General features: G+C 52.5%; 6 protein-coding genes across 6 annotated transcripts; 2 read left to right on the top strand and 4 right to left on the bottom strand.

Annotated features, from left to right (window-relative positions):
• Positions 1-6: 6 nt before the first annotated feature.
• Positions 7-10,231, top strand: HD553DRAFT_213693 (uncharacterized protein). The gene is made up of 13 exons (XM_046177182.1): positions 7-371; positions 434-1,572; positions 1,637-1,711; positions 1,782-3,245; positions 3,307-6,549; positions 6,609-7,225; positions 7,284-7,668; positions 7,740-8,813; positions 8,884-9,095; positions 9,161-9,491; positions 9,568-9,758; positions 9,817-10,040; positions 10,106-10,231. Exons 1-13 carry the CDS (start codon positions 140-142, stop codon positions 10,123-10,125), a joined length of 9,207 nt encoding a protein of 3,068 aa, XP_046037333.1. The 5' UTR covers positions 7-139; the 3' UTR covers positions 10,126-10,231.
• Positions 10,232-10,337: 106 nt separating this feature from the next.
• Positions 10,338-13,043, bottom strand: HD553DRAFT_349332 (uncharacterized protein; the record flags this gene model as incomplete). Its single annotated transcript, XM_046183454.1, has 2 exons — positions 13,018-13,043; positions 10,338-12,944 (listed from the first exon to the last, which is right to left on the bottom strand). Exon 2 carries the CDS (start codon positions 12,933-12,935, stop codon positions 10,338-10,340), a length of 2,598 nt encoding a protein of 865 aa, XP_046037332.1. The 5' UTR covers positions 12,936-12,944; positions 13,018-13,043.
• Positions 13,044-14,487: 1,444 nt separating this feature from the next.
• On the bottom strand, positions 14,488-15,734 carry HD553DRAFT_309341 (translationally controlled tumor-associated). The gene is made up of 5 exons (XM_046179674.1): positions 15,509-15,734; positions 15,301-15,374; positions 15,112-15,221; positions 14,759-15,028; positions 14,488-14,688 (listed from the first exon to the last, which is right to left on the bottom strand). Exons 1-5 carry the CDS (start codon positions 15,565-15,567, stop codon positions 14,677-14,679), a joined length of 525 nt encoding a protein of 174 aa, XP_046037331.1. The 5' UTR covers positions 15,568-15,734; the 3' UTR covers positions 14,488-14,676.
• Positions 15,735-15,869: 135 nt separating this feature from the next.
• Positions 15,870-17,337, bottom strand: HD553DRAFT_309340 (uncharacterized protein). The gene is made up of 5 exons (XM_046179673.1): positions 16,924-17,337; positions 16,662-16,855; positions 16,492-16,599; positions 16,277-16,399; positions 15,870-16,190 (listed from the first exon to the last, which is right to left on the bottom strand). The coding sequence occupies exons 1-5, from the start codon at positions 17,255-17,257 to the stop codon at positions 15,960-15,962; spliced, it is 990 nt and encodes a 329-aa protein (XP_046037330.1). The 5' UTR covers positions 17,258-17,337; the 3' UTR covers positions 15,870-15,959.
• A 195-nt stretch (positions 17,338-17,532) lies between these two features.
• HD553DRAFT_331237 (57.7 kda trp-asp repeat-containing protein) lies at positions 17,533-19,596 on the top strand. Its single transcript, XM_046182008.1, has 6 exons — positions 17,533-17,668; positions 17,738-18,035; positions 18,100-18,640; positions 18,714-19,043; positions 19,109-19,289; positions 19,350-19,596. Exons 1-6 carry the CDS (start codon positions 17,599-17,601, stop codon positions 19,502-19,504), a joined length of 1,575 nt encoding a protein of 524 aa, XP_046037329.1. The 5' UTR covers positions 17,533-17,598; the 3' UTR covers positions 19,505-19,596.
• On the bottom strand, positions 19,597-22,482 carry HD553DRAFT_309333 (uncharacterized protein). Its single transcript, XM_046179672.1, has 10 exons — positions 22,156-22,482; positions 20,967-22,086; positions 20,826-20,902; positions 20,679-20,772; positions 20,502-20,616; positions 20,312-20,433; positions 20,089-20,260; positions 19,974-20,029; positions 19,751-19,896; positions 19,597-19,694 (listed from the first exon to the last, which is right to left on the bottom strand). Exons 1-9 carry the CDS (start codon positions 22,375-22,377, stop codon positions 19,889-19,891), a joined length of 1,986 nt encoding a protein of 661 aa, XP_046037328.1. The 5' UTR covers positions 22,378-22,482; the 3' UTR covers positions 19,597-19,694; positions 19,751-19,888.
• Positions 22,483-22,805: the final 323 nt, after the last annotated feature.

Here is a 22,805-nt window from a genome sequence, read left to right as displayed (position 1 = left end):
TTTTAGTAGTCAAGCTCTGCCGGGCTGCAGTCGATCCAAACTTCTGAAAACCGCAATATAGCAGATTCACTACCGGCGCGAGTCGCTGGACCTCTCAACATAAGATGGAATGAGCCGCTACTAGGAAATATAGCTCAGTATGCCTAGGGACTTGTCGGTGAGGTCCGCTCTGGACCTCATCGCCTCGAGCAAAATCACAGAGAGGCAGGAAGGGCTGGAACTTCTCACAGAGATCTGTTCCAACGCCAACAACTGCAGATCTCTACAAAATACGCCGGACGGAACTGGCTGGTTACAGGTATTTCAATGCATGTTCGTGCTGGTCAAAACCGAACGTGCAGCTGCTCTCAAGGGCAGTAAAACTTCGAAAGGTCAGTACTGTCTCGATCTATTGGTCAACAGCGATAAGCTAAAACGTTCTGCGTGAATTCAGCCGCCATATCCCGACTACAGGTAGCTGCAGGCAAAGTTCGCTGGCTGGTAGAAGTATCTTATCCCTATCTTACGAACAAGCCGCTGGTTGCGCTTTATACTCATCTCAATCAGTCCATCGTTCACGACGGTGGACTAGTGGAGTACATATCGACCGATTACATAAAGGCTCTCAAGGTGCTGCTCAGCTTCCCCGCTCATCTGGAACATCTGGATGAAACGACATGGCGATATCTCATGAGCATCGTTTGGGATGTCGTCCTCGATGGAAGGGTTGAGCACGACCGGGATGACTGGGATGCCGAAGCGCAGGAAACATACGAGACCGCTGGCATTCCGACTGAAGACGAGTCTGAGGATGAGGGAGGAACTATGAAGCCTCGACCTGGATCATCAGCAGTCAAGCGGACCAGGACTTCGAAATCGACAGGAAGCAGTGACCTGGGAACTCTACCCAGAAGGAAATACAAGACTCTCTCGGCCGATGCTACGGATCTGCTCTCCCTATTTCCTGTACTGCTCAGTTCATCTTCAGCGCCGATTTTACCACGAGCACAACTGCGAGACCCGGATGATACGCGGTTGCCTCATCGTGCAGGGATCCCGCTGCTACGTCGGGTATTTGCGTTCTTCGAACGATACCCATCCGAAACCAACTCGCACAAACCCGTCTTGCAAGGGCTCAATATCCTCTTAAGGGAGCTTGAGCTCAACGCTATCGACGAGATGACGCGGATGGGTGCGAGGATGTTCCCTCTTCTGGTCAAACTCTGGTCGACCCGGGACTTGACGCTGAGGGATCACGTACTCGTGGCTTTACGAAAGTTCGCCCCATTCCTCTCGCGAGAAAAGCAAAGGTCGGCGGTAGCTGCACAGCTCACACAGGCGCGCAGTCTCTCCCAGAGTGCGGCCGACACAGACGGCGACAGCGGGATACTGGGCGAGAGGATGACTGCTCCGCTTGCGGAAGCGATGCACGAGCTTCAAACCCTGATCTTCAAGGATGCTGGAACCAAGAGAGGAACGCTACCGCTCGATCTCGCCGCGTTGCATCTGCGTCTTCCGGAGTCTGACACCGGTTCGAAGCCCCGATTCAGCTTGGAAGACCCCACATTTCCTCTACAGTCGTCGATTATCAGGGTACGCACTAGGCATTGCTTTGGAGTCGATATCGCTATGGAGAGGCTAATCTCATCCCCGACAGGCGGGGCCGTCTTTTACCGCTCGGTTGACAGCCTCTTGGGCAACTTTGGAGCTCAACGCAGACTGCTGCTTTAAGGTATGCCTAGTCTGACTGATCTGTGTGCGCTCAAAACGGCCAGCTGCTGATATTATATTATGTCCGGCAGCTTCATCAAGTTCCGGATACTGTCGAAAATTCTCGGCTGGTCGGAAGTGCACCTGCCACAAAGCGAATAAAGAAGAACGATAGGACGAATCCGATCTTGGCGCTCGCCCCGTTTGTACAGACATCGCGACAGCCGGAATCGCGCATGTTGGCATTGCAAACGTTATATTTTGTCATTGAGCGGCACTGGAGCGACCTATTCCTGGACGTTCAAGCGGAAATCTTGAGCCAGCTGCTTTCGCTAACCAAGGATTCAGACTTGAACATCCAGCAATGGACGTTTGTCTGCCTTGCTTCCGTCTCTACGAAACGACGGTTAGAGGCCTCTCGGGAATTCGGGGACCGCAATACGGCAATCAATGGGACGGTTGCCATATTGAATCGCACGGGCGACGAGGAAAGCATTTGGCAGGAGGTATGGACCATCGCCTTGCGCCGCACGAACTTGGCATCCGGAACAGCTTGTCGGGGCGCTTGCCTGATGGTACATGCTCTTATGCTTTCTGGGACTGTTACGGATGCCAGCATATCGACCGCTCTGTCGGGATTTTTCGAAGAGATTATCTCTCAAGGCCCAGCCTATACGTCGGACGCGGTGTGCGCTTTTGTCAAAGTCGCGCTCGACTACGCCGAAAGAGATACCAAATTATATCGCCTTGATCACCATCAGAAGGTGATTGCGTGGTTCAGGTACAATTGGCGGATAGCCCAGGATATACGTACAGGTACCAATGCCGTGTCGACCAGTCTCACACCGGAGGCCGTCGAGCTACTTGCCAAGGTCGCGGGATCCTCAGACACGCCTACCATGTGGATAGAGACCCCTTTGATTGCATCCGACGTCCTTCAACACATGACTGAAGAATTGGAGACCAGTCCAATTCGGCAATACTTGTTGTATGCTGCCTTGCCGATTGAACAGGCTAGCCGCTCGACGAAACATAGGTTTCCGCTCGGCGTCAAGCTGGACACGCTCGAAGGAACCGCAACGCAATCGAACCTAAAGAAGACTCGACAGATTCTGGAGCTGCTGCACGACACTGTCAAGGACGTCTCGACAACGATTGATTTAGCCTCGGCTTTGAAGATGAAGAATCTGATAGATCTTTCTATCTTCGCCATCGTCGTATCGGCCGTCATCACGTCTTCACAGGAAGACCCCGAACATATCGCGGCTGAGACAGCGTGCGATCTGCTCGAACGGGTGTTAGCTCACACTTTCAAAGAGAGCAATCATGGAGCTCACGAACGTGCGATGATCCTGTCCAGTCTCACGCCCATCCTCAGTTCATCTGGACCGCGGCGCGTGCGGGACAGCCGGTCCGAGATGTGGCCGACATTGACATTACCTGATGGCAGAGCCGGAGTCACAACACTCCCATCTTCTGAACAGCCTGAAGCCCTCGATCATTCCGATCATCCGCTTACAGACCGTCTTCTGGTAACGGTATGGCGAATCGCCAGGGTGAGTCGCTGCGTTATTCTCCCAATCAACCTAGCTGATACACACCGCTGGATCCTTGCAGCTCTCGGAAGTCTTTCAAGCACATGCAGGTCTGTTCCGGCAGTACCTGGCTTCCGGTCAGGGATCGCAAGGTCTACGATCTCTGGTCGGAGATACGACCCGCCAAGGTGACGATGACTTTGGTCCGATACGTCAAGAAGAAGACGGTGGCGTTGCAAACGATGGCGATGTCGGAGAAAACCTTCCTTTCACGCGCGGGTATTCTATCGTCGTGCGTGCTCTCACCGATCCGGCGTATTACGCTTCTGGCATGCAAATTGGAACCAGAGACGTGGAACTCTACAACATCCTGATCGAATCCGAAGAATACAATACCTACATACTGGGTCAAGCCATCTTTGAGGCAATCGGCGAGCAACGCCTTGTATTGACACGCAAAGCTCTGTCGTCCCTGGTGGAGCTAGTGACAGACGTGCTGAAGATTTATGTCTATAAGCGACTCCCAGCTACCCGACAACTCGTCTACCAATTTCTATCAGCTACCCTCTACACCTGGATCGATGTAGAAGAATCGGTAGCTTCGGCAGCCGAGGAGCTCTTGCCCTTGTGGCATTGGTGTTCCGATTATCTGACAACGGGCAAGCTGGACGCCTGGCAAGATCGGTATCGGATCATTACCTTGTTCGATGAAGTCGTTCTCAGAGATCCGTCGGAAACCCGCTGGCTCGCTGAAGGAATGACTGACGGGGAGCGGGAGACGCCCTCTCAGGTCATGCTTCGGTCACTGGAGGATTGCGATATTCGAGTTCGCTTCCGCCTCGCTACATCGGTACCCCGCTTACTACAGCTGGACATGCCGATCGCAAGCAAGCCAAGCAGCTTCTACCTGAAAGTTGCGCGATATTTCAGGTTTCAAGGCAGAGACAAAGAATTCATTCTCTCGCGAGCAATCCTTATGACGAACGTTGTTATTGCAAGTTCCGGGGCAAGGAGGGCACCGTTCTTCCATCTTTACGACACCGTCGCAGGACATCCCTCGCTGCACACCCATATCGAAACCGCCTTCTCGGCCATCACAAGACTCTTACAACTCGCGTCCTTTTCACGTCTATACCTGGAGTACGCGACCAGGTTACTCGCAGCACAAGGTAGAGAGGATCAAGACCCCTTACATATTCCCGTTTCGCTATACGGATTTCAGTCTCGAGCGGTCTGGGCTCGAGAGACTATTGGGACAGCAGGAGCCTCTTTGCTGCTTAGCCCAGAATGCGAAGGATTTTGGGAAAGCTTGGTCGAGCTTGCACAAGTCGACAAGGCTGATACTCTTCACCATAACGTTTCTACTGCGATTGCCATGGCAGCTGGGATGAAAGCTTTAGCAGATGCGGATGGTCAGGCGTTCCGAGCGGAACTCGCGAGGCTAAAGGCGCGGTTCTCCAAGTCGACTTCCCGGCCCAAGAGCAAGTGGGTTTTCCAGAAGAGCGAAACCGCTAGCATGGTAGCCACTCTGTTTCAGCTTGCAGACGAATCCATATCACCCGCCGAGATACACCAGTCGTTTTTGCAGGGTAGTACCGAGGAGACCGTTCGACAGGCCGCAATATACAAGGCCTTGCTCTTCCCGAACGATTACGATCCGTCTATGGACTTGGAAGAGACGATCACGCCTAAGAACAGTGCCCAGGAAGTTCTGCGTGGGATACAGCTACTCGCCAATGAATTCGACCTGGATCTCCGCTTGATCGCCTGCAATACTATCATGCAAATCATGTGCAAGATTTCGGCTTCTTGCTTGCTCAATGAACGGCGCAGGCTCGTTTACAGTTTGGCACTGTTGATCGCAACTTACCCGGACACCATCATGGAACCGGAAATATTCGATCTCTTGTTGCGCGCTGTAGCCTGCCTGTACGAGCAACCAGATTTGGGCCGCCTTGTGGTCAGTTTCTTGGCCTGGATCTTGGAACAACTATTGGATGGATCAGCTCGTTGCAAGGCGCCTGTTCCCGTGCTTTCCGGGTTAGCTCAATCAGCCAAACGGTACACAGAAGGACCGAAAGGATTGACTTCAACCGGGCACGACGCGCTCTCTTTGATGGAAACGTTCATGAATCGTCTGCTGCGGGAAGATGCCGGCACCTCAGATCCGTGGAAGTCCAAACTTGGTCAGCAAATCGCTCGGCTATTACCTCTCTGGCCTCGCACCCTGCCAGAAGGGCTAGAGAGAAAAGTTTCCCGCTTGACTTACGGGCAATTACGTGACCAAGCGTCTCATACGGATGTTACCGCAGGAAAGTTCACCTTGTCGAAACAGCTGGCTAGATTTGCTCAAGCACGTCTGCCCGCTTCTGCATATCGCAAAAGCACGTTTTGGCATTTAAGATCGAGTATAGCCAGCGCTCCCGAACTATCACACGAGGATATGGAGGCCTTCATGCTGCTGGCATACACCTGTGACGGTCTGGCGGAGATACCAACTCACGAGACCATCGAGAAGCTCAAAGGGTCTGCCGGAGTAGAGATTGGTCTTCTGCAGCCTTTGAGTCGGAAATCTGAGCCGACTGCCGCCTCGAAGCGTCGTATACTGTCTCTACTTTTGGACGATATGAGAGGAACATCCTTGACAAGGGTCTCGCCGGCATACCGAGCCCTCGCCGGTATATGCGCCACTGCACCCGAAATTCACCAGTCGGCGGAATTGGATCCTGTGTCACAAGGGCAACTCACATTACTGGCCTCTAACGTACCCTCACCGCGACGAGATGCACTCAAGATGGACGATTTGACAGACGCAACGCTGGACCGAGGTCCTTATGCCGAATCCCACAAGGATGCTAAGGGCTGGTCAAGTGATTTTGGCCGACTGATCGTCCAGGAGCTGGCGTCGGCACCTGCTTACGCAGCACTCAGCTATTTGCTGGACATAATGACCATGTCCGACGAACTGATAGATGATCTGATACCGCCCTTGCTTCACCTTCTCTTGGATTTGGAAATGAGAACGACCCCACAACAAGCTCCCAATCGGCAAATTATTTCTGGTTATTTTAACTGGCTGCTCGCTCGGAAAGAAACCGCTCGTAGTTGCAGCTTGAACATCGTTCATTCGGTACTATATCTTCGAAACTTTTCCCCAGCTCGATCCACGGCTGGCAGTCGGCCCCTTGCATGGCTAGAGCTAGATCTGCGAGCTGTGTCGGTAGCCGCTCTTCGATGCAAGTTGCCAGAAACAGCGTTGCTATTCTGGGAGCTGCATCGCGATGGAGCTTCAGACAACTCGGAGCTGGAAGAGGACGATTTGTCGGTAAGCAGAGACAAGGAGATCTGGAGGATTACTGCATGCCTGACTGTCTTGTTGTCCAGTTGCTATACGAGATTTACGATAGTGTTGAGGAACCGGACGGTTTCTACGGAGTCCCGTTGGCTGGGGACGCACGTAGTGCAGTCTTGAAGAGGCTTCATCACGAGGAAGATTGGACTCAAGCATTCAGCTATCACGGTGCTTCCTTCGAAATCTCCGATGCACGCAACGGTGCTCTACCGCTTGTGGCCAGATCACTGAGAGCATTCGGCTTCGATACTCTCGCTGGCACTTTACTCCGAGAAGTCGCCAATGACGGCGGACATATGCCATTGGATCTAGCTTGGAGAACACGTCAATGGGACGTTCCGGTGGAGGCCCTCGTTAATTCCGCTGCAGAGAGACCGGGCGCGAGCGTGTACAGAACGTTGCGATCGGTACACCATGCACGTGATACCAGTCAAGCTTGGTCAGTGGCAAGAACGGCCCTGAGCGAAGCCTTCAATACCTTCGGCAGCATCGGACTCGAAGATATGGCGGGAATCAGACAGGGACTTAAGACACTTCTTTGCTTGCGTGAGGTCGATCTATGGTTTGCGGACCTCTTACCCCTCGTACACCTCGAAGACTTTGCGCATGACAAGTGGCGAGCTTTTAGAACGCTGCCGGCAAACATGGAGTGAGCGAGAGATCAAGTTGTGATGCAGGCACGAGACTGATTTGCTTGGCTCTTGCAGATATCCCATGGCCGATGATATCCTCAACGTTCGTCTAAGTCTCTTGCATGCAGCGAAAGCATCGGAAGGCCCACAGATTGGCGACCTTCTGTCAATAAGAACGGCGGGGCTCGTCTCGGTGGAACGAGACTGTCTGACGGCACTTGGGGCTCTGGCTCGAGCTAAAGGAGATCTCTCAGGGGCAGTAACTGCGCTGACCAGAGTTCAGAATCTGACGCAAGCTGACGCGAATGACCACTCGACCGAGTTTGCCGAGGTCTTGTGGCTGCAAGGCCAGCATGGCCTGGCCCTGGAACAGCTCAAAAGGCTTCTTCGCACGAAAAACTACGCACGACCCTCAAAACCCCAGGAGTTCTGGCTTAGAGCGAACGTCCTGTCTCTGCTGGCAAGTCCCTTTGCCGACGCTGTCCGAACCCACGCGAAGCGTACTCATCGCAACGATTTTTCGCAATCTAGGGACAATGGACGGCTGAAGCCAAGCAAGCGACCGAGATCGATATTCGGGAAGACTACTTCAAGCCGTCACAGACCGCCATATACCATGCAGAAAAGGGAATAAGCGCTCAGCAGATGGCCGGAGTCTTGTTGCGCTACGCACAATTCGCGGATCAACAATTTCAAGCAATGTCCCAATCGGAACAGATTAAACAGCTGAAACCTCACCACGCTCGTCAAATGGCTGAATACGAGGCTCTTTGTCATCATAGGACGAAGGCCGCAAGAGATGACCCTGTTGTGTACGAAGCCCTTCGATCACTCAAGCAGGAATGCCAAAGAGACAAGGAGCGCCTGAACAAGCACGAGCTAGATCGGCTCGAGTTTCTGCGGGTCGCACTCCTCACGTATGCCAAAGTCATCGCCACAACGGATTCGCACGACAATCTCGTGCTTAGGTTTTGTGCCATCTGGCTAGCTACCGAATCGGACGCCGATACCAACGTTTATATCCGGAAAGCATTGAAGGATATTCCCTCCCACAAGTTTGTTGATCTGGCTTACCAGCTGACAGCTAGGCTTCACCCGAACGAAGAGGGTGCAAGCCACTTCCACTTGAATCTATACGACTTGGTCACGCGTATCTGCGCAGAACACCCCTTTCACATGGCGTATCAGGTCATCACACTAGCCGCGCCTGCGGTAAGATCGTCCAGGCGGATGTCAACCAACGTTGGGGACCGCGAACGCGCCGCATTCACGCTCTTAGCGCAAGTGAGGACATCAACTTCGAGGTCCGTAGAGATAGATCAGCTCGAGCGATTTGCGAAATGTGCCATCGCGTGGGCGAGAGAAGATAACGGCAAACGAGGCAAAGACGGTTATTACCTTCCAACTAAAGACTCGGTGATCCTTTCGCTCCGTGACATGGTGATACCCGTACCGACCGCGAACGTGCCTACCGATCCAACGATGGCGTACAAGAACATCGCTAGGCTACGCGCTTACGAGCCAAGATTCTCGGTAGCAGGAGGCATACATCATCCGAAGATCATGACTTGCTGGGGATCGGACGGAAGAGAGTACCGGGAACTGGTGAGTAGTCAGGAAATGACAACAAGCGTGTTAACCTTGATCGCGGGTTGACGGCCAAGTCTTTCCGCAGTTCAAAGCTGGAGACGATACGCGACAAGACACCATCATGGAACAGCTCTTCAAACTTGTCAATAATCTCCTCGACACTGACTCTGAGACGAGAAGGCGAAAGTTACATATGAGGACTTATAACGTTTTGACGCTGGCTGAAGAGACCGGTGTGATTCAATTCGTGACCCAAACGATGCCGCTCGCCGAGTATCTGATGAGTGCTCATGATCGGTACGTCTCGGCGCTTTTTCGACCTTGACAGACAAGCCGGGCTGACGGCCGCGTCCACCATTTAGGTATCACCCAGATGACATGAAGGTCAAAGAATTTCGGGAATCTATGCGGTTGATACAGTCAGGAGATGACCCGAATCGCAATCAGAAATTAGTGGAGACCTTCAAAGAGAATCGCAAGCGCTTTCGACCGGTCATGCGTAACCTCTTCATCGAGAAGAAGAAGGAGCCTCTGAGCTGGTTCGCTATGAGATTGGCGTACAGCCGGAGCTTGGCGGTTTCTAACATCGTCGGCTACATCGTCGGTATTGGAGACCGACACTGTTCCAACATCCTTATCGATCACTCCAGTGGTGAGATGGTTCATATTGACTTTGGGGTAGCGTTCGGTCAGGTAGGGACAAGCTTAACACGTGCGCGCAAAAGTAATGTAAGGGAAGCTGATGAAATACGTATTTCTCATCCTGCAGGGACGGGCTTTGCCAATTCCAGAACTGGTGCCATTCCGTCTCACAGCCGACTTGGTCGATGCGCTTGGCTCTTTCGGTACCCAGGGTGTATACCAACGGTGCTCAGAGAATACGCTTCGCGTGATGCGCAATACATCCGAGCACATTCTGGCCATTTTGGAAGTCTTCAAGCACGATCCCCTACATAGATGGTGAGCTCGCATCTGACTCCTACTCTGACGGCGAAATCTGACAAGCGACGGTATGCAGGAAAATCACGGCAGAAACCATGAAAAAGGTACAGGACGGACTTCCTGTACAACGCAAATCCTCGAAATCCGCATCGGAGATAGGTGATCGTGCCAGCGGTCATGCTGACCAAGCACTCGCCGACGTGATCAACAAATTGGATCAAAGGATGAGCGTCGAGTATACGGTAAATGAATGGAACAGGAACGCACAGGCGCCGGCTAATTTAGCAGTTATATTCGTCGGTGAGTCGAAATGGACAGGTTCCCAGGGCGTAGAACATTGTTTAAATGTCTGAGGAATCTTGCAGGTTGGCAGCCTTGGCTGTGAGGTCGGCGTGTCCACCACCAGACTCCCTAACGAGATTTTCACGAATCTTACGCCCTTTTATAACGATTACGAGACACTCACATGGTCGAGATTATCACAAGATGAGCCAGGTCAAGACAGAGTATCTATCACCATGTCGCATTGATGTCATTCGCCGACAAAGAGCGAAATGCATGTCAACAACGTATCTTCTCTATATGCATCATTACAAATTAGGAACAAGATGAAGGAGGCAGGCCGGAACAGCTGCCGGTGCGCCGGCTCGAGGTCATGCGTCGTCCATCTAGTCCGGTCCCGATCAATTGCTGTGCACTTCGAGTTTCGGCAGCGATCGAGGTATGAATCCTGCCAAAGAGCTCTCCGGCGGTGGCGTTCTCTATCTCTTCTGCGTCGGCGGTGACAGAGTCTCGGGCCTTGAAGCCCTCGAAGCTGGTCTGATTAAGGATGGAGCCTTTGTCCCCGAGCTGAGAAGACCGGTCCGAGCCTTCGTCTAGACCGACGCTACCAATCCAGGACCGCTCCGCCGCCTCGTCTCCGTCGGCTTTCAGAATAGTCGATCCGTGTGTAGTTTTTCTGACCGTTCCTATGATCATCTGTTCCGGCGTTGCGGCTTCGAATACGGCGCGCGCTGCCGTTTGTATAGTACCCAAAGACGACGTTTCGCTCCCGGTATTCTGAAACGGGTTTCGGAACGGCGAAAGAAAGGCGCCGCCCTCCCTGCTGAGATCTTCGCTGATGGTGTTCAGAACTCGATCTCGAGGGTAGAGTGTCCTGGGCGTGGGTGACTCGTCCGAACTGACCTCCCCCTGTCGTCCCGCAGAATCGGGAGACGAGGGGCTGAATTGTACATGACCGCTTCTCGGAGTGCTAGTCAAGCACCGCGGGCGTCGATGAGACGGGGTTTGACTGAAGTTGCTCTCCTCTTCGTGATCGGATTTTCCCCAGAGCTCAGTGTCATGAGAGAAGTTGGTAAACACTGTCGAGGTGGAATCAGTAGTCCCTCGCTTGCCGATACCCTGAACTGCGGTAAATAGCCCTTCTCTCGATAAGACCGGTAAATCTGGAACGCTCGGAGGGCGTCGCAGGTGTGATGATATACCTTCGGTACCACTACTTGGGTTTGCCTGTGCGATCGGGTTGGATATCCTCTCTTTACTCAAAGGCTTCTTGTTGAACCTTCCGCTACTGGAAACCGCTTGCGCTATCCTCCGAGAGAAGGAGCTAGCACTCTTGCTCATCCTCACGACAAGCGAAGAGCTAGAGGGTAACAATCGCTGCGGAGCAATCTCGCCCTCGAAACTCTCGACGAGTGTCTTTGCCGAGTAAGCGTCGCTGTTGTCGAGCTTGTCTTCGCTTCGACTCAAGTCCACGGTCAGGTAAGGTTCACCACGTTGACCCTTGGTAAACATCCCCGTCTCTGGTCCGAGGCTCGCAGAGTGCCTCATGCTAAGGCTCGAGCAGAAGCTGAGATCACCCCCACGGCGTCTCTTGTTCAAGAGGTAGATGATGAAGAAGACGATGGCCAGACAGGCTATGCCAACGGCTGCTCCTAGAGCTGCTTGAGCGCCGGAACTTAGCGTCGAAGAGCCAGATACATCCTCGTCGGGCTGATCCGAATGGGTCAGGTCCAGCTGAAGGGACAGTATGCTGATTGCGTGCGATGTGGTATTGGTAGCTCGGATCTCGAGGGCGACAATATCGTAATCGCGAGCCTCTGGGAAACCCCCCTTCAAGCGTAGCGTCCCGTCGGCTACCTCTACCTGGATTGATTGATCCACAGGTTCATGGTCTGAGGACACTTCGAACGACAGCTGAGACAGGTTTGAAGCCGCAAGGTACTCGCTCAGGTCCAGATCTCCGGTTGGTCCTCCGTTCGCGGTCTGAACAAACGTTCGTCCACCGAGAACCGTCGGAAACGTCTCGTTGGTGGTAAACGCGTACGCTTCGACCTGCACTCTCATTGCCGTTTGGAGATGACCGCCGAATGCGTCTTGTAATTCTACGGGGATATCCATCGCTTGTCCTGCCATATCAGAGTCTGGAGTCGCAACGATATCGCGAGTCGCTCGATCGAATCGAATCCAATCGAACGTCGAATCGTTGATCAGGAGGTCTGTAGTGTTCTCGGGTGAGATTGGCTGTCCGTCCAGCTGAAGTTGAGGCCAGACCGAGGCGGACACGGCAGTAGGGTATCCAGCCGTAACGTTGAGCTGCGGCACGCTGCCCCGCAGCTCTAAGCTATGAAGCCCGACGGTCAGGTTGAACCCTTGCTCAACGTCACTGTGTCCGTCAATGTCCGAGGCCATGAGCTTGATGTGAAACAGCCGAGTCTCAGACTCGTCCGATGTGGCGGGCGAATAGCCGTTGAAGGTGACCGTATCGCTGTCGAAGCCGAGCCATTGAGGCAAAGCTGATCCATCCTCGAGGCAAGCCGAATGGTAGATGGGTCGGTTCCCATTGGTACCTTCGGGATACACGAACGGATGAAGGAGACCGATCGAAAAGCTCCATCCGGGAGGAACCCTGACACCCGGGTAAAAGTTGGAATCATTGGCATAGGCAAATGCACTCGATATGACGGCTCCTGGCTTGGCATCATCGGTCTCCGAGGCGGTGATCTGGGTAGCCAACGGTAGATTGACGATGGGTATCACTCGATCCAGAGAAGCGTTTCCACGATCAGGGGTAAGAGCAGGATTGATAGCCGGTACCGAGGGTTCTTGAGGGATAGGTCTGGCCAACACAGATGGTGGAAGGAAGGTTGCGCCAGCGAAGAGAGCGATAACGGGAAGCCGTTGTAGGAATGACATGATGGGAGTCTGTATAGAGGAAGGTTCACGCCAACGGGTGAGTGCTACGATCGTGGACATAGGCGGACGGCGGACCACTCACTGATCTCGCTTGTGTGGGGTGATATGATCTCAATATGAGTTAGTCTAATTGGCCGCTTGGGTGCTCAGACGCTTCCAATGTGTCTGATAGTCTGTTCTGATCTTTGTCGCCAGGACGATCGGTGACGCGGGATAGGGGTACCTTTGACCAGCTCAAGGTTCTACGTCAAGCCGCAGGATTGATCGGAAGGGGCTTCGTCGATTCGAGGGTGGGCTGGGACGATACGAGAAGGGTATGCAGGGTTATGAGTTAAAGCTTTGATATGGACCGATCGCGAACAAGCCTCACCGTATGTCGTTGCGAGAGATAAACCGTGAACGATTTAGATGGTTGCGCGTAGTACGTTATGGGTGGACGTGATTCTGACCAGTTGGTATCTCAGTGTGTCGGGAAGAAGGAGTGAGAAGTATGATCGCAGTGAATGTAGGGTAGCTCCTGAAAACAGTAGATAGTCGGACACAGGAGGTCAGCATGTCACGATCGTTGAGGTTCGTTCGGTCACCATTCGATTCTCAGGCATGGAGTAGTCGCATCACTCAGCAAGCAAAGTGGATATGACTCACTTATTATGGATCCAAAGGAGAGAACGGAGGTGTCGACGAGAGAATAGATGATACATATGTGTGTGTAGCGGAAAAGAAACCAGGAAAGTGGAAAATGAGATGAAGATCGGTTTTTTTCTTGAAGAGTGGCGATGGGGTGACCGATGGGGAATCGCGGAATCTTTCTGATCTGATCAAAACAAACAAACGAGTATGTGATGATCAGTCGAGAGGATTGATGAAATTGATGGAATTGATGAACTTCGATGCGGGGCAAGCTGCACTGACGCTGCGAATGGGGGAAAGCCATTCGCGCTAGAAATCAACATGGGCGGCCTCGGTCTCAATTACGGCAGTGTGCGACTGAAACGATCATCGTCCCAGACTCCTCTGTTCCGCGACAAGGACAGCGTCGCTCCTTGACTTGAGAATGCCTTCTTGTAAAGAGGTATCGCTACTGCTCACCAAAGATTTAAGCCCTGAGATTGACTGACAGCACCATTCTCGCAATGGCCCATTTCGTGGCAGTCCTGCAGCGCGGGTACAAGTAAGCGGCTAGCCGTTTCGGTATACCTCCTAAGTACATTATTGTTCTATCCCTCCGCACCGTTCCAGCGAAGACAATGTGGTCTCAGTCCTTTCGAAGTGCAGTCTTATCCGTTTGGGGCATATGACCTGCGAAGCAGGACCTTGCAGGTTAGTCGCGGTGAATGACACGTTTGTTGGCCGATTGGCTCTTCTCCCCGGCCCTTTCCAACGAAATGGACCCCCGCAACTTGGTCAATCAGAACGACCGAGCGAAGTCAACCGGCGACGTGAACGGTTGTTACCTGAGACTGTCCTAATTTCCCTGACGGCCATCTCGGGGACCTGGACAGGACCGCCTTGACAGCCTGCCCGCTTCGCTGATAGACCAACATGGCAGCAGGACAAGTTCGAGATTCACATGTATAGCGTTTATACATGCAATCTAGAGCGAGGTTGTGTATCTCAACTCGACCAGATACAAGATGAAACAAATGTATAGAGGCAAGGGAAAAAATGGTGTATGGGAAGATGTGAGTCCGCGATAGATTTTGGTGTGAATAGGCAGAAGGGCTTGTGAGTGATCGGGCGTTTAGACCTTGACCTGCAAAGAGACAAACGTCGGGTCAGCCACCGATACGAGTGGCTATAGCTGTAGACAGCGAGCGACTCACCTCCCTGAGACCGTCCTTCCAGAAGATCATGTAAGGGGTGATACCGTCCTCTCGGTAGTTCATGAGGACGACCATGCCGTCAGGGTCCATGGACTCTCCGGTGAAGAACTCGTAGTCCTTGAAGTTTCCGATCATCTTCTTGGCGAAGGCACCGGCGGCGGTCTCGAAGGTGGCGAGACGGGCCTTGGCATTCTCGTCACCGGCGTCGGCCTTGGTCTGGAGGGCAGCCTTGGTCTTCTTCATGTATCCCTTGAGGTAGGTGAGGTAAGACTGGATCGAGGCGGAAGATGCAAATAGATCAGTTACCGCTCGGACTCTCAATTGACGGGCTCGTAAAAAGATTGCTGGCTCACCTTCTTGTCGAAAGAAGTGCTCTGCAGACGGAAAGAGTGGGCAACGTTGTTGACGGTGACGGCACCGTCCTCGGCACCCTCCTCGGCCTCCTCGGCAGAAGGGTTGGCACCTGATCAATTCAGCAGCATCAAAGTCGAAGGAATATATCAGCTCTGAATATAGAGAGGCTGTTCGTGGCAGCTACTTACCGATATCGACATCACCCTCCTTGATGGTGACCATCTTGGCGTCGACCTCGTAAACGATGTCGTCGACCAACTTGCTGAAGACCGACGAGATAGATTCATTCCAAATTTTCAGGACAGTAAGAGCAAGGTAACGGGCGAGCAGGAGACAGGTCAGCCTATAAACTCGCTACGCTTTTGATTCAAAGGGACCAATCCAATCATGACTGACAGGTCGAAGGCATCCGAGATCATCTCATCGCCGCAGTGAACGTCCTCGTAGATAATCATTTTGTTGTGTTGGAGAAGTTTATTAGAGGATAGAGGGAGAGACTTGAGGTTTGAGGAGAACTCGCATACCTAAATGGAGGTAGAGATGAATAGGTTGATGTTTTGTTGGCTCTCGGTATCCCCCCCCCCTCGGCATGGCACGACGAGGAACGTGATCCAACAACCGCGACTGGGATTTTTTTTCCTTCCACGCGAACGAGGGGCGCCATTAGCCATCCGCGGATCACGATCCGGACATGCACGCGCGACCTCGAGGACGCGACGTAGGGGGTTCAAACAGCCAGAAGTGCAGAACCGCCAGAGCCGGAGGACAGTAGATCTTGTGATCTTGTGCATAATAACGTTACAACGAGCGGCTGAGCAAGTATCTTGCAAGGCCGTACTTCAAATTATCATATGATTCGACCGACATTCCGCTCGAGTCCGTCTCGGGCGGAAACTTTGTAGGAATAGTAGCGGAAATACATCTGCACGCATTGTCGGTAGTGGAAGAGGAGTAGACGAGGGTCGGGAAAGTCTCTGGAATCGTTCACCCTAAAAGAGGAATGAGGCACTACCCGCCCATGTAGTTTCGCGATATCCGGGTCATCTGTGTTGAACACGTGTAGTACCATGTCCGTCTCCTGCTTGGTGTGTAGCAGGACACGAGTGTAAGTTCCAACACCTGACCTCATTGAGCGACTCTATCTGAGACAATTTCGCGACTCACCCTTGGGAAGAATGCCCATTGCAATGCGTCAAAGCTCTTATGCAAATCAGGTGATAGTAATATCCCCATATCGACCGCATATAAGGAAGATGTCATTTCCGGCCCAAGCAGCATCTTGTAGAGCTAGGTACAGTATAAATCATTGCGGGGCGCGATTAGCTGCGCCGTTGATCTTGGCAGATCGACGTGGTCTTTAACAAGTGATCGAGACTCACATCAGGGCGACTGATCGGAATAATATGGGCGCCGACATTGTGATAAGAATTTACACCCGTAGCGAGACAGGTCCCATCCCGCATGGCCAGTTGTAACTTGAATTTGTACTGACAAACAAGGTTCAGCGGTGTTTGGGATACATGGTGCAAGGACACAGAAAGTGACTTACTTGTCCCGCTCGAGCGGTCCGGGAGGACACGCTCATGCTATTCTGACTTCCAGCATCGTCCTCTTCATCAATATAATCGTCATCCTCGTCTTCGTCTGGCTCTTCCCCATCGTCCGGCTGAGGGAGCCTGCCGACTCGTCTACCGCAAGGTCCCTCTAAAGGCTGACAAGGAAGCCATTCCCCTGTGGCTTCGCCTTGTTGTGAAAGCGACACCAGCGGATGAGCTTGATCATCTAGTTACATTCACTAAGAGGCGATGTACTTTGGGTACCGAAGATGTAGTTACCGGGTATAAGCCATACCGACTCGTCGATCGGCGAGAGACCCCCTGGTCCAGGCGAATAGAGTCGACCGTTGTTGAACTCCACGCAACAGCCAATGATGGTGACTATTTGCTGCCAGGCTTCTGAAGCAGATCCATGGGACAAAAGATTGGTAGGGATGATAGCGATTCTACAGCCGTTGACATCGTAGATCTTGATGAGAGGGGATCCTCGCCAAAGACCCTGCCAGGCTGGAACGCCCCATCGGATAGTTTCGGCCTGGTCCGGGAGTGCCGAGATATCAAGATGGATACCGTTCGTCGGTCCCGGCATGACGTTCTATCTTACGATCAGCTTGAATGCAATTATACAGACCATATGCTAGCCAGAAGCTAGAAGCCCGTTGGTCATGACCCACAAACTCTAGCTTGGGCATGTTTCAGACAAAGTCGCGAGCTGATTAGACTTCCGGTCGGAAGCTATTAACCGGTGCGTTTGCATCCGATCGCCTCGTTGGTCACGTGATCGAGCACTTCCCCAAGGCTGAACTTTGGTGAACTTTACGGAGAAGACGACGAACATCGATGAGATGGGTGCAACTTGGACAGCGACGCAGCAGTCCGTGACCAGACAACCGTTTCCATAGCCACACATATAGAGAACTTGGACTGAGGATGGAGTTCTTGCCGCTACCCAAATTATCTCGAGGCGATGGGTCCATCGCCGTTGCCAACCCGCACAGCCGTAGGTGTGGCATCCCTCAATCGAGTCGAGCTAGACATTGACCGCTCCTCGCAATCTGCTTGTCAACAGGCTATTATCACTCTTTCCGACACCCTCTCTTCATTCGTCACCACAACCCTATTACATCGATCCACTTTGCACCTTCCAAGCCTCATCGATTCGCCATTACCTCTTCCTCGCGATTGCTAGTCTATGCGCCCCGGACAGGAAAGGTCATCAAGACCATCACCCGGTTCAAGGATACAGCAAGAGGTGCCGAGATAAGGAAGGATGGAAAGTTGATTGTCGCCGGAGGCGATGAGGGTATCGTGCAGGTGTTTGATATCAACAGTCGAGCGATCTTGAGGACGATGAAGGGGCACGAGCAGTGAGTTACTGTGAGCAAGCGTGGAAGTCGGCGTGGCCTCATGGTAATCGGTTCTGCTATGAAGGTCTGTACATGTGACCCGGTTTTCACCCAACAACACCGAGATCGGATCAGCATCTGATGACGGAACCGTCCGTCTATGGGACATTCCATCCCAAACCTGCTTGCAAACCTTCGACGGCCATACCGATTACGTCCGATCCCTCGTCTTCAACCCCAATAACCCCTCCCTCCTCCTCTCTGGATCTTACGACTCGACCATCAAGCTGTGGGACGTCCGAACGGGCAAAGCCGAGATCACCATGTCGCACGGCTCCAATCTCTCGGTAGAGGATGTCCTGCTCTTCCCAACCGGAGGATCGAACGTCGCGCTGTCTGCAGGAGGACCGATCTTGCGGGTGTGGGACTTGGCGATGGCGGGTGGCAAGTGCGTGAGGGCATTAAGCAATCATCAGAAGACGATCAGCTGCATGACTTTCGATGGCGGCGCGAGGCGAGTCTTGACTGGAGGTCTGGATCAGATGGTCAAGGTGTACGATGTCGAGGATTGGAAGGTCGTGCATACGATGAGGTACCCCGCGCCGATTATGAGTCTGGCCGTCTCGGTGAGTCCCTCTCTTTTAGTCGTTCCAGGTCTATGGGATGTACTCATACTGACCGAGATGTTCCTCCTTCCAGCCCGACGACACCCATATCGCCGCAGGAATGTCGGACGGCACACTCTCACTTCGTCGACGAGACCCGAAAGCCTCCGAGCTTGCCTCGTCAAATTTACAAAATACGGCATTGAAATCCGGTGCCTACGAATACTTTGCGGACTTCGAAAACATCTTTGGGACCGGGCACGTCAAGGACAAGAGCGCTGCTACAAAGGGTCGAGAGGAGAGGGTCATTGGAGCTGTTGACGAGTTGAGGGTGGAGAGCGTCAAAAGGAAGAAGTTGAGGCCATACGACAAGTTCTTGAAGGAGTTCAAATATGGAGCTGCGCTGGATGCTGTCATGGAGAACGTGAGTTCAATGACGTTATACGGTGATTGGGATTCGCTAATTGACACGCTCGTTCCTCGCTTCAGAACATCCGACCAGCGACCGCTTTTGCCCTCATCCAAGAGCTCGTCTACCGAGACGGCCTTCGATCAGCACTGAGCGGCCGGGACGATGTAACGCTAGAACCGATCTTACGGTTCTTGTACAAGTACATTGCGGATTACAGATTCGGGCAGATGGCTAGTGAAGTTATGGATGTCGTATTAGGTAAGTGAGTGCGATATGCGTCTTCTACACAGACCAGCTGACGCGCTACCGCCTTTGTAGATCTCTACAGTCTCGTTCTAGGGCAGTCAGCCTTGATTGACGATATCATTCGCAAAACCAAGTCGAGGGTGACTGGGGAGTTGCGCTTCCAGCAGGAGCTGCTAGCTTTGAATGGGGCGCTGGATATGGTGCTGGCTCAAGCTGCTCTAGGATAAGGCACATTCGTTCCATCGATATGATAACGACCATTGTATGACATTACGACACGGACATTGTATCGATCTTTACGCAAAAGTACTCAAAGCGACCCCGCAACTCCGTGTGTTCTCGCCGTTCTTGGAAGTCCAGACAGCCTGCCTCTGGACAGTCTGCTCTCCATATCTCCTTTCAGTTTCGTAAAATAATCTGAAATCGTAGAGGATCAACGACTCTTCCATACTGGAGAACGCAAGTAAACTAACCATCGGGTGTAGCATGTGAGAGAGCATCACGTCTCCACGTTCTGAAAAGTTTATCCAGCTGAATTAAACGACCATTTACTGTCGCAGAGGGATCGATGTCTTCCCATTGTGTGTTGGATTGTAATGTGATGCTCCGGCTCAACAACCTGTTTCATCCAAATGATGAAAGGATGAGTACCTGATATGAAAGCAAGATTCGTTTACTCTCACAGGTTTAGCATACTAATCCGAGTTTCTGTTGGAATTGGGTCCCAGTGCCGTCTTAGTAGGGCCGAATACCTTCGACGCCAGTCGAAGTTATAAGTATGCAACCGTTGTAGGAGCTCGATAATCCTTACCATCTGTCCTTACAGCGATAGGGTGGCCTCCACCGAGTCAAGTTTTCCGCGACTTGGCTCCATGAGAACTGCCGTGGAGGCGGCTCAGTAATGGACCAACCATGGGCATGCATTTGATCGGTGATCAATTTCGTCAGTTCTTGATCTTCCGCTTCAGACCATGGACCCTTGACTACGCAGATTTCAGTTTCACCAGAGATATACACAAGATGGTTCAGCTCACCGTTAGCTCCTCCACGTTTGCGCGGCAGTATATAACTCTGATATCGCAAGTGGACCGCATCGGGATCTCTGTCTACTAGAGATCCAATCTTGGTCCACTGCCGAGGATACATTTGCGTGAGACTAAAGCGCAATGCCTTGCATCAGCTTGATACCATGTGCGAAAACCTGAATATCTCCATCGCGTTTACCCCCAGACCTCGTCTTCTTGAGCTTCTGTCCAAGCGGCGCCATTGTTTTGCGAGTGAAACCATTTAGCAAAAGTCGCTCTTGTGAGCTTCAAGGTTCTTCCCGGTAGATTGCGAACTGAAGATGGCAGGCGATTCTCAGTCTCGTTACGAAGCCTGCACAGCTTTTCAATGACGTACCTACGTGTGAAGCTGCTGCTCGACGAAGGCTAGCAGTCTTCCTCGTTTTGACCGTAAGTATGTTCTGTAATTCTGCATGGCTCATACCATGTGCCTGGGATCTGAACAGCTCAGCGCGACCAACACAAAGCAAGCAGTCTTACTCACTTTTCGGAACCGCTCGACTTCCGTCAACATGATTGCCTTCTCCGTCTGCGAAAAGCGACCCTTGCGCAATTTAACACCTTGACACAAGACGAAGTTCTTTTAGACCATAGAACGCTTGAAAAAAGTATCCGTCTTAGTTACCTTTTTCTGCAAGCTTTACGTTCGTCATTTCTACTGAGCAGCGTAATTCCATTTTCCATGCCTCCTCAATCTCTTCGTCCGGTCGCTTGACAGGTATAGCAGCATTGCCGACCTCGAGCATCATCAGGTTGAAGCGATCCTCCGCCTCTCTCTCCTTTCTATCTCGGTCCTCAACTGTGAGAAGTGGCGACGGCGATCGTTCGCGCTCCTCCTCGATCACTATAGGGATCTCCTTCCGACCGCCCGGAGCCCAAGCGGCTCGTAAAGTCTTCTTCTGCTTATCCTTCTTCTTCCCCTGCTTTCTGGCAGAGTCTGTCGCCCCTCCTACGTCCAATGCTGCGACAAATCCCGTACTTGTCACAGCCGCAGCACTATCCTTGTCCTTATCCTTCCCCGCTCGCTTAGCCCTTCTTTCCGCCTTCCTCGCCCGTCTTTCAGCTCGAGCCTGTTTCCGAGCTGCCTTTTCCGCTTTTTGCGACTTCTTCTCCGAGCTGGAGACCTTCTTCGTCCGCATCGTGCTCGAGGGAGATATAATTGCGATTGTCGTATTCGGAGAAGATGTTTGGGGGATTGGCGTCTTCTCTCTCGAGCTGGAAGAAGCTATGGCCGTCGCGTTCATGGAAGGGATATGGGAGGTTGAAAAGGTCTTTTCCTTTGAGCTGGAAACCTTCTTCTTCTTCATACCCGAGGAAGATACCACTGCTGCTGCTGCGCCCGAGGAAGAGACCTGGATGGTCGGTGCGCGAGAGGGGTGTGAGACAAGCGTAGTAGGTCGGACATCTTCGTCATCCGTATCCAGGATCTCGATGATCTCCGGTCCGACCGCCTGGGCCACCGGGACCTCGACAGCCCGCGAGGGTTCCACGTTGGGTCGTTTATCTTTCTTGGGCTTTTTCGGCTTCTTTCTTATCGCCGGAGGGTTTGAAGCGAGGTGGGTTGGTGTTTGGGATTCGGGTAGTTGTTGAACCGGGGTGACGTCCGGCAGCAAGACGATCTCTGATGCAGAAGTCGTTCGACCAACCACAGATTCCTGCGAAGTTTCGGGACGTTGTCCTTGAGCAGCAGCAGCTTCTTTGAGTAATTTTCGTTCTTCCTTGCGTTTCCGTTTCGCGATCACGGCCTGGAAGAAATTCGTGATCCAGGCTGAACACAGCTGATTGACGGCTAAGGGCTATGAAATGATGCTCACCTCGACGGAGAGCGTACCGCTAGGCGGTTTCTTCTTCTTCTTCTTGATCACCTCTCCATTCTTCGCTTTAGTCCCCACCGCCATCTGTTGCGGTGTCGACGGCGTGGCAACCACCTTGCTCGACGTCTTTGCGGGCTTCTTGACGACGACCACCGAGTGCGGGTCGACGGGCTTCGCTTGATGGAAGCTCGCCATCATATTGGACAGGAATCTGCGGTCCATGATGAAGAGCTACGTCCATGTGAGATCTTGTATAGTACCCGTTATATTCGTCGAAGTTCAGACAAGTGTTACGACTTGCACGATTTGTTGATGTCGAAATCGGCGCAAAAAAAAACGAGAACAAGTGATCAAAACCGAAGGGTCAACGATCAATTGCATGATGCGAAGTGCTCGGAGATCAGCCGGAGGCAAAATGAGCGGAAGCAAGATACCCTGAATATTTCACGTGATGGTATCCACGCTCTGCTCACGTCATCATTAGGGGTGTGGGGTGGTGGAGGCAGATCAACGTTTCCGACTTCACGTTTCTGCTGACCAGCACGTCCAGCACCCATCATCGTTACACACAACGCAGAGAGAGGGGGGGAGGGGGGGTGAAGGGGTCCGGGGTTACGAGCTATTCTGGTCAGAGCTTATCTTACCCCTTC

This window comes from Filobasidium floriforme, assembly GCF_021052385.1.
Source record: "Filobasidium floriforme strain CBS 6241 chromosome Unknown HD553scaffold_8, whole genome shotgun sequence".
NCBI lineage: Eukaryota > Fungi > Basidiomycota > Tremellomycetes > Filobasidiales > Filobasidiaceae > Filobasidium > Filobasidium floriforme.
This window is presented reverse-complemented; position numbering and strand designations above follow the sequence as displayed.

Coding starts and splice junctions, on each gene's coding strand:
- HD553DRAFT_213693 (XM_046177182.1), top strand. CDS start 140: ATGCCTAGGGACTTGTCGGTGAGGTCCGCTCTGGACCTCATCGCCTCG. Junction 9,096..9,160: donor CTGATGAGTGCTCATGATCG/GTACGTCTCGGC, acceptor TCCACCATTTAG/GTATCACCCAGATGACATGA. Junction 9,759..9,816: donor CACGATCCCCTACATAGATG/GTGAGCTCGCAT, acceptor GACGGTATGCAG/GAAAATCACGGCAGAAACCA.
- HD553DRAFT_309341 (XM_046179674.1), bottom strand. CDS start 15,567: ATGATTATCTACGAGGACGTTCACTGCGGCGATGAGATGATCTCGGAT. Junction 15,375..15,508: donor ATCTCGGATGCCTTCGACCT/GTCAGTCATGAT, acceptor GTCGGTCTTCAG/CAAGTTGGTCGACGACATCG. Junction 15,029..15,111: donor GCACTTCTTTCGACAAGAAG/GTGAGCCAGCAA, acceptor GCCTCGATCCAG/TCTTACCTCACCTACCTCAA.
- HD553DRAFT_309340 (XM_046179673.1), bottom strand. CDS start 17,257: ATGCCGGGACCGACGAACGGTATCCATCTTGATATCTCGGCACTCCCG. Junction 16,856..16,923: donor CTACATCTTCGGTACCCAAA/GTACATCGCCTC, acceptor TTTCACAACAAG/GCGAAGCCACAGGGGAATGG. Junction 16,600..16,661: donor GGACCGCTCGAGCGGGACAA/GTAAGTCACTTT, acceptor CTTGTTTGTCAG/TACAAATTCAAGTTACAACT.
- HD553DRAFT_331237 (XM_046182008.1), top strand. CDS start 17,599: ATGGAGTTCTTGCCGCTACCCAAATTATCTCGAGGCGATGGGTCCATC. Junction 17,669..17,737: donor CGTTGCCAACCCGCACAGCC/GTAGGTGTGGCA, acceptor GCTTGTCAACAG/GCTATTATCACTCTTTCCGA. Junction 19,044..19,108: donor TGGATGCTGTCATGGAGAAC/GTGAGTTCAATG, acceptor TCCTCGCTTCAG/AACATCCGACCAGCGACCGC.
- HD553DRAFT_309333 (XM_046179672.1), bottom strand. CDS start 22,377: ATGGACCGCAGATTCCTGTCCAATATGATGGCGAGCTTCCATCAAGCG. Junction 20,773..20,825: donor AAGTCGAGCGGTTCCGAAAA/GTGAGTAAGACT, acceptor TTCAGATCCCAG/GCACATGGTATGAGCCATGC. Junction 20,434..20,501: donor CAAGAAGACGAGGTCTGGGG/GTAAACGCGATG, acceptor ATTGCGCTTTAG/TCTCACGCAAATGTATCCTC.